Source organism: Orycteropus afer, unplaced genomic scaffold (genome assembly GCF_000298275.1).
Source record: "Orycteropus afer afer isolate SDZICR_OR568_19922 unplaced genomic scaffold, OryAfe1.0 scaffold00008, whole genome shotgun sequence".
Taxonomy (NCBI): Eukaryota; Metazoa; Chordata; class Mammalia; order Tubulidentata; family Orycteropodidae; genus Orycteropus; species Orycteropus afer.
The window spans coordinates 10,302,581-10,310,801 of NW_006921595.1; the positions used below are offsets into that span (position 1 = coordinate 10,302,581).

Below are 8,221 nucleotides of genomic sequence, written 5' to 3' on the forward strand. Positions count from 1 at the left end.
TTTGAACTGCCAGCCTTCAGGTTAGCAGTCAAATGCCTTAGGCACTACGCCACCAGGGCTCCTAACTAAACTGTGAGGACCCTTCGCCTTCTGGCCTTGCTTAGTCTCTTGTAGCCTGGCTCTACTCCCTGGTCCTGGAACACAGCCCACCTATTTAGCTCTTCTTCTGAACTAGGGTTCAGCCCATTCCCAATCCTGGAATGTCCTCCCCTCATGGCTTCTCTGCCTATCTAAAACTTAATAATTTTTCAAGGCTCAACTCAACTCTCATTTGTTTCTGTGTGCCAAAAGGGCAGGGAGGCTGCATCTTCTGACCTCCTCTAACCGCACAAGAGGAAGACAGAATCAACATCAGTAGCTCAAGGCCTATTCCTGCTAGGCTAGACATGCTGCCTCCCTCCAGCCCTTTCACTAACCCTGACACCAACCATTCCTCCCACAGCACTCACCACCTTTCTGCCAGGTTCAATAATTCACTGCAGTGGCCACACAGAACTCACAGATTATGAGGTTTATTAGGGAAGCACCAGGCTACCAATTCAAGTTCAGGAAAAATGCTCAGTCTTTCTCAGCCCGCCGTCTCTCAGCCAACAGTCTCTCTCAGCCACTCTCCCAGCAGTGGGTGTCTCTTGGTGTCTCTCAGCAATGCTTGTCTCTTGGTGTCTCTTTCTCAGCAGCGCATGTCTCTCGGTGTCTCTTTCACAGCAATGCATGTCTCTCGGTGTCTCTTTCTCAGCAGTGTGTGTTTCTCAGGAGCATGTTTCTCTCAGCAGCACATCTTTCTCGACCAGCAGTCAGAGAGACTTCTGCCTCCAGGAGGCCTCCTTTTGAGCCTGGCAGAGTAGCCAAACTAACTAATCATAAATCAGAATTCTAAACACCTGAGAGAGAATGAACTTCCCAGAACATTGCTTTGTGCCACTCTCAACAGAAATACCCCAGACAGATAACTTTAATGATCAGGAGCTCCTCAATTGCTCAGGGCAAATTCCACTGCGGAGTTTACAAAGACTTATGGCTAGAAAAGCCATACCAGGTAATTTACTACACCGCACTGTGTGTAGTAGTCAGTGAATCAAGTCAGGACACCTATGGTCTACTTTTCTCTTATCTGCCATTTACTAAGTGGTATCAGGCAGATTGCTTTCTTCTCTGAGTTTCAGTCATAAAATTTATTTGTATGATTTCAGTAAAATCTGTCCTATAAACTTCAAAGGATATGAGGATTAACTGACATATGAAACCACTCTGAAAACTAGAAAGTGTTATAATTTATAAAGCATTATTTTGCCACAGAAGTGATTTCTCCCTTACTGATTATAAGCAATAATTTTCTACAACACTTACTGACCAAAACCAAACCAAACCCACTGCCATTGAATTGATTCTGACTCATAGCAACCCCTGCTGGGTTTCCAAGGTAGTAAATATTTATGGAAGTAGATTGGCCCATGTTCCTTCCACAGAGCGGCTGGTAGGCTTGAACAACCAACCTTCTGATTAGCACTCAAATGGCTTAGGCACTGTGCCACCAGAGTGCCTTACTTACTGACTATAACCAGTAATTTTCACATGTATTTTATATCTCCTCCTTGTAAACTAAATTACAAGCCCTTTGAGACCAGAACGTTTTGTAATGTGTATACCCCCCACAGTGTTTTTGTACATAAATATGTTTGACTGATGAATTCAATTCTTCTCTCTGATGATTAATCTCACTTTCTTAATAGTCTAATTGCTCTTAATTTCTGACCTTTCCATCATTCTTCCAGCTCATCCAAACCATAATCAACTTTTGCACTTTCCTGGATGATGATATAAAATAAAGCAGATGCTGAGCTGGATGGGAGTACCTCATGGCTCAAATGGTGTCATTTCAGGCAGGAAAGGAGAAGTAGGAGCCACACAATTTCGGCTAAACTTACCCAAAGGAGCACATAGGAGTCCTTTGTATCACTAATAAAATTTCATGGGATATAATATATTTCCAGGGACATTTCTCGAATGTTCGTTATCAGTGTCCCTGCTAAAGCAAAAGACTTCTAGAAAAGACTTCATTGTTTCTTTGATTAAAAGATTGCTTTTAACTCTAAATATGATTACAGCTGGCAGAATGTTAGTAATTAATGAAGAAAGAAATAGGATCTGACTTCAGCCTCCAATTTCCTTTGTCTCGTTTCCCTGTGAGGTTACGTAAAGGCCCTTATTCTACTAAATGTCATTAATAGCATTAATCTTTATGTTCATTTTCTAGTTTCCTAAATGTGTTGAGAAAAATAAGCCAGTGTTCTACCCAAAACCTCCTAAGACCTTCGCTCCTAATACTTCTTTAAATTCCTGGGATCCTATTAACTCTCTAAAAGAAGCCAACATACAAAGAAATCTGGAGAAGTCCCACTGGATCACAACATACACTCATGATTTTACAGGTGTGACTTCATTTTAATAACAAGGAAAAAAAATAGGAATATTTGACAGTTGCTCTTATAAGCTCTCATCCTTAGATATTTCCCCCTGTTTCTGAGTCTATGAACTAATAAGAATTAAGATGGGTGATAAGTTTCTCTTAGTGGGTAGCTGGGAGGTAGGGTAGGTTTTCATTTCATTGGTTCTCATTATATTACAAAGGGAATGGGTATGTTTTCCTATAAAAGGTAATTTAAATGCCATTTTTCATTTACTCTAACAGAATAATAAGACATAATGTTTCCATTAAGGTCTGGGGCCCATGAACCCCCTTGAACTGGATGATTACCATGAAAAGGAGGTAGCCGACTTAACTGGACAGATAGGATTTGACCCAGAGCCTGTAAGTAATTGCAGTCAACTCTCAGTTATTTAGGGGGAAAGTATACAGATGCTGGGCTCCTTTTTGCTTTGCCCATTTTTTTATTTGATTCTTGATTATTAGTGACCCAGTTAACAAAGGGAAATTTTTACTCATTTTAGAAGTTAATTCAGAAGTGGTTTGAATACCCTTGCCCACTATTTGGAAGAACAAAAAAAAAAGTGTCCTTTCCTCCTCCCAGTTCTGCTTTCATAGATTTCCTACTATAACTGTTGCTAAAATAACTTACAAAGGAATTGGTTTACACAAGAGCAGAGTTTAATTATTAATTTAATGAGATTCTTTGATGATTCTGTGAATATTTGCATACTTGTGTATCTTGTATATTACCATTGCTTTTGAAGAGATGGAGGCTTCCTTCTGATCTCCACAATAATTGAGAGTTGGCTGAATTACAACCAAAAGCCAATAAATTCTCTGCAAATAGCAATAGGCATTTCTTAATTGATTTTATGAAATTCTCTGAATGAAATTATCAAGCCCTTTAGTGAAAGAAGTTATAATCTGTTGGCTTAACTATGTAAATAAAATGAAATGACTTATTAGTATGCATATATGTTATTTTATTGGGGCCTAAACTTTATCCTTTAAAACTACAAAATTTTCAAAACAAAATTATTATTTTCAGAGATATAAATTGTGCAAAGACACATAAAAAAACAACTGTAAGATGACTTCACTCTCAGGCTTTTTCCGATTGAGTTGTACACATTCATTTTACATTAGCTTCAGTATTTCCTAAGGTGATATATAATCATAGAAGCAGAAGTAGTTCCATAGGCTGTGCTTTCTCATTCCCTGAAGGGTTTTTAATTTTATTTTTCACTTGTAATGAGTACTCACTAAGGCCATAAAATATTATACGTATACCCTGACATTGTCAGTTGTATTCCATAAACTGTCTAGATTTCCACAGATTTGAAGAAAGTTACTCAGGAAGCAGCTTTATCATTTTTTACAGGGAAATACATGTACACTTATGCAAAGTATGCTTGCCAAGAATATGCAAGACTATCATGAAAGTAAATCAACATTTAAATACTGACTTTTCAGCTCTGGTGGCTTCATGCCTAAGGCATTTGACTGCTAACCAGAAGGCTGGTGGTTCAAACCCACCAGCTACTCCACAGAAGGAAGAATGGGCAATCTACTTCTGTAAAGATTTACCACCTCAGAAACCCAAAGGGGGTTGCTATGAGTCGGAATCAACTCAATAGCAGTGAGTTTGTTTTGTTTTTTTGTTTTGAATAATAAGATAAAATACACCTAAAATAGTTTGATGTTCATAAGGAAGTTTCAGTAAATCTTGTGGATTTCTGACTGAAACATAAATAACAGACTTTGAGGTGCTTATGAAAATTTATTTTGTAGTAAAATAAAATGAAGGTACTAAAATTTGCTTCTTGCATTAAAGGAAACCATCAAAGTAGGATATGATAAGCCCTCTTCTTTTTTGTTAATGACAAATTTAACAAAGTATTTCAGACAACTGGGTGGTTTTAGTCTTTCCTTCATAGTATCTACCCAAACTTGATTAGCTAAAGGTTATAATAAATGTCTTAATAATTCAGTATGGAAATTCTTCCAACTACAGATTAGTTTCTAAAAGGATGTTCCTTATTTTTGTAAATCCACAGTACGGTTATTATTTTCTCACCACTTCTATTTTTATTGTCTGCTGTCAATTATATCATCATTATACATTCATTCCTTCTTAGCTTTTTTTTATGCTTTTTTATTAACAATATTATAAAAATGTATTTCAACTTTTGTATGTGTTTATATTTTTTTAAAAGTTGAAATACAGTTTACACCCATTTACCCACCATTTAGAGTCTGCCATAACATATCACTCTGTTTTAAGGAGTCCTGGTGGTGCGTGGCTAAGCATTTGGCTGCTAACCGAAAGATTGGTGGTTCAAACCCACCAGCCGCTCCATAAGAGAAAGATGTGTTGCTTTGCTTCTGTAAAGATTACAGCCTTGGAAACCCTATGAGGCATCCCTATTCTACCCTATAGGGTCACTAGGAGTCAGAATCAACTCAATGGCAATGGGTTCTGATTATATTTGTTATGTCACATGATCCATCAATCTTCATTGCTGTATCCATCCATCAATCTACTCTATTATTTTTTATGCATATAAGAGTAACTGCAGATATTAGTGTACTCCACCCTTAAACATTTAGCATGTGTATCATTAACCAGGAGCTCTGGTAGCATAGTGCCTAAAGCATTTGACTGCTAACCAAAAGGCTGGTAGTTCAAACTCACCAGCCACTCCACAGAAGCAAGACTGGACAATCTACTTCCATAAAAATTTACCACCTCAAAAACCCAAAGGGGGTTGCTATGAGTTAGAATCGATTCAATGGCAGTGAGTTTGGTTTTTGGTTTTTTATCATTAACCAGAGTTCAAGATTTGTGGATTTTTTCAGTTGAAGGTAAAATTTATGTGCAATGAAACTGCACTTATCGTAAGTGTACGTTCATACAGTTTTGGCAAATTCATACATCTTTGTAACCTAAACCCATATCAAGATATAGATCCATCATCCCAGAAAGTTCCCTCATGACCTTTCCCAGTCATTTCCTTCTCACCTCCCCCTGCTAGACATATATCTGTTAGTAGCACTTTGAATATACTCACTGCAGACATGATTAACACTATTTATAAAATACCTAAAAAAGAAGTACACAACAAACAGGAAAACCCCGCCTCAGACCAGTATTTCTCAAAACATAGTGAACACATCACCAACCAAAGCACCAGCTGACGTACTCCTTAAAAATGAAGATTCTTTACCCCCACTGCAAACCTTTTGAATCATAATCTCAGAGAGTCAGGCCTAGGTCTCATTTTCTGCCCACTACAGAGGTGATTCTGACTCAGCTAAGGTTTAAGAACCTCCTGCCTTGGCCTAATAAAGAATGCTTTGGCTGAGATTTAAATAACTGTACTTTTAACGTCATCAGTCGGTGATGGGTAGAAGTTTTGTTGCGATGATTATTTTATATCTTCAGGAGTCTGAATGCAATGAGTTCCTACATAAAGGAGCTTCTCTGTAGATAAATTAAAAATATGCCTTTTCCATCTTAGCAAAAACCAGTAGAAGAGATAAATATGTTTATTACCACCCGAATTTCAATAGGCTTTAAATAAGTATCAAAGAACACCATAGTGTGCACTCCTATACCCACCTCTTGTTTACTTGATCTGCCATTTGCAGCAACATCCTCAAAATGCCAGATTTATAAATTAATTTATTTTCTTCTTGTTATCCCACCACTACAGCAAGAAAAATTCCATCCTGCCTTAAAACCCGTCAGACCATTGGAAGGACGAATTGCTCGAATGATTAATGACCGACGTTCTCTGGAGGCTACTGTCCAGGAAAAGCCACCTTCTTGTCCAGATTGTACTCCCACAGTTTTATGTACTTTTCATACCTTTATACCCAGTTCTGAAGAAATGAGGGCACTTAAGGATAACACACGGGCCGGTGTGACCCATAAAAACCAGGACATTGAAGAGAAAATTAAGGAAGAACAGAGCTTGCTATCCTGCTATGCACTTCCATCTTGTTACCCAACAAAAGTTCTGACTGACCTTTACAGCATAAAACCATTTCCAAAAGTCACGGATACTAAAAAGACAGAAGATTTATACTGGAGACAGCTGGCAGTAAAACCCCAACCTGTACCTCACTCTAAAGCAAACAATTATATTCACTATGAACATTTTAAATCTGACCAGTATACTGTGTGTCAAGATCCTAATAGCCTTAGTAAGCCTAGTATGTTACAAAATAAACATGGCACAGAAGCTTTCACTTTAGAACAGTTTTTCGGTAAGCCAGAAGAACATCAGTTGGCCTTGAACATGGAAGACAACAAAGAAGCAAGACCTATCCTGAGTTGGATTCCTAGAGCAGGTGTGGCCAAGCCTCAGACCAACCTGCTGGACCTTAAGAACTCTTTTTCAAAAACTGGTGAACGCAAACGTTTCCATAAATCAATTCTAGATGACCATAGAGACCTCAGGGATAAGGACCAATCAGGGATGAAGCACCAATTCTATGGCCATAACTCCTATTATTTCTACAATTGAGATTGTCATGCATCCCTTCAAAACCCATTCTCTTGGAAGAAAAGAAAAACTATAACAGAATTTCCTTCTTATTGCTGGATTCTGTTTTCAAGATAAGCCATAATGCTCTTGTTAATGAAGTTTATGTTTTCAGGAATTTAAGTTAGGATCTGTTCAGAAGAACCCAGAAAAGGTGATGTTCTGACTTCTTGAAAAGTTTAACAATTTGGCAATAAAATATTAGGACTAGAAAATGTATAGTCTTTAATCTCATTTTCAAATTATACTCTAAGGAAGTTTTCCAAAATGTGTACAATAAAGCCAACATCGTTTTACAAAAATGAAAATCTGAAAAAAGTCAAATACCTAATAAATGGCAGATGACTATACCTTAATAGCACCATAATGAAATAAATATGTGAGCACTACCCCTTTATGTAAATATTTGTACAAAATAACATTAGGTGGACCTCAGACTATATGAGCATGAGACCAGAAAAAAATAGATAGTGCCCAGCTACCACTGGCAACCACTCATAAAGGGATCAGTATAGGAGATCCTGCATAGAGTGGGAGAACAATGTACAACAAAACTCAAAAAAAAAGACCAGGCTTACTGGTCAGATAGAGCCTGGTGAGACTCCTGGAGACCATGGCCCCTAGTTACCCTTCAGGTCTGGAATTGAACTTACTCCATGGCTTCCAGTCAAACAATAGACAGGCATATTGGGTGAACATTTACATCGGGTAGATACACTCCTTAGAATGATCAATTGTGGTAGAACAGAAGGGCAGTATTTGCATAGGGAGATAGCTCAGGGGGCAGGAATGTATAGCAAAGAAGCACACAGGAAAGAGGTAACTACAAGGAGGAAGTGGGAAGAGAGCTGTTACACTGTGGGCAATGGCAGGCAATGTCATGAAACAGAATGTGTATGTACTGCTGTATGGAAAATGAATATGCTCTGGCAACTATCACCTAAATCACAATAAAAAAAATTTAAGAAATAAAATTAGGTGGAAAGGACAAAATTCAAATGCCTAGCTAACTGAGGGACGAGCAACTATATAAACTATATTATAAATATGTGGACCATCTTCATTCATGTAAATTTGTGGACAAAATAACAGTAAGCAGAAAAGAAGGAACCCAAAATGCTCTGCATACACACATTACTACTGGAACAAGTTGGATATGTTTCCTTCCCTTTAAACTTATGCTAGAGAAGAGAAACAACCATTTACTGCAGATAAAAAAGCAATGACTTTGTTTTTTTTTTTT

The 8,221-nt window shown here is 37.7% G+C and overlaps 1 protein-coding gene across 1 annotated transcript in view; it reads left to right on the plus strand.

Annotated features, from left to right (window-relative positions):
• The window catches only part of CUNH7orf31 (chromosome unknown C7orf31 homolog), a 62,260-nt gene extending 55,300 nt beyond the window's left edge, over positions 1–6,960 (plus strand). Inside the window, exons 8-10 of the mRNA XM_007946497.1 lie at positions 2,255–2,429; positions 2,718–2,809; positions 6,145–6,960. Coding sequence (XP_007944688.1) covers positions 2,255–2,429; positions 2,718–2,809; positions 6,145–6,960 — 1,083 coding nt within the window. The remainder of the gene's footprint in view (positions 1–2,254; positions 2,430–2,717; positions 2,810–6,144) is intronic.
• Positions 6,961–8,221: the final 1,261 nt, after the last annotated feature.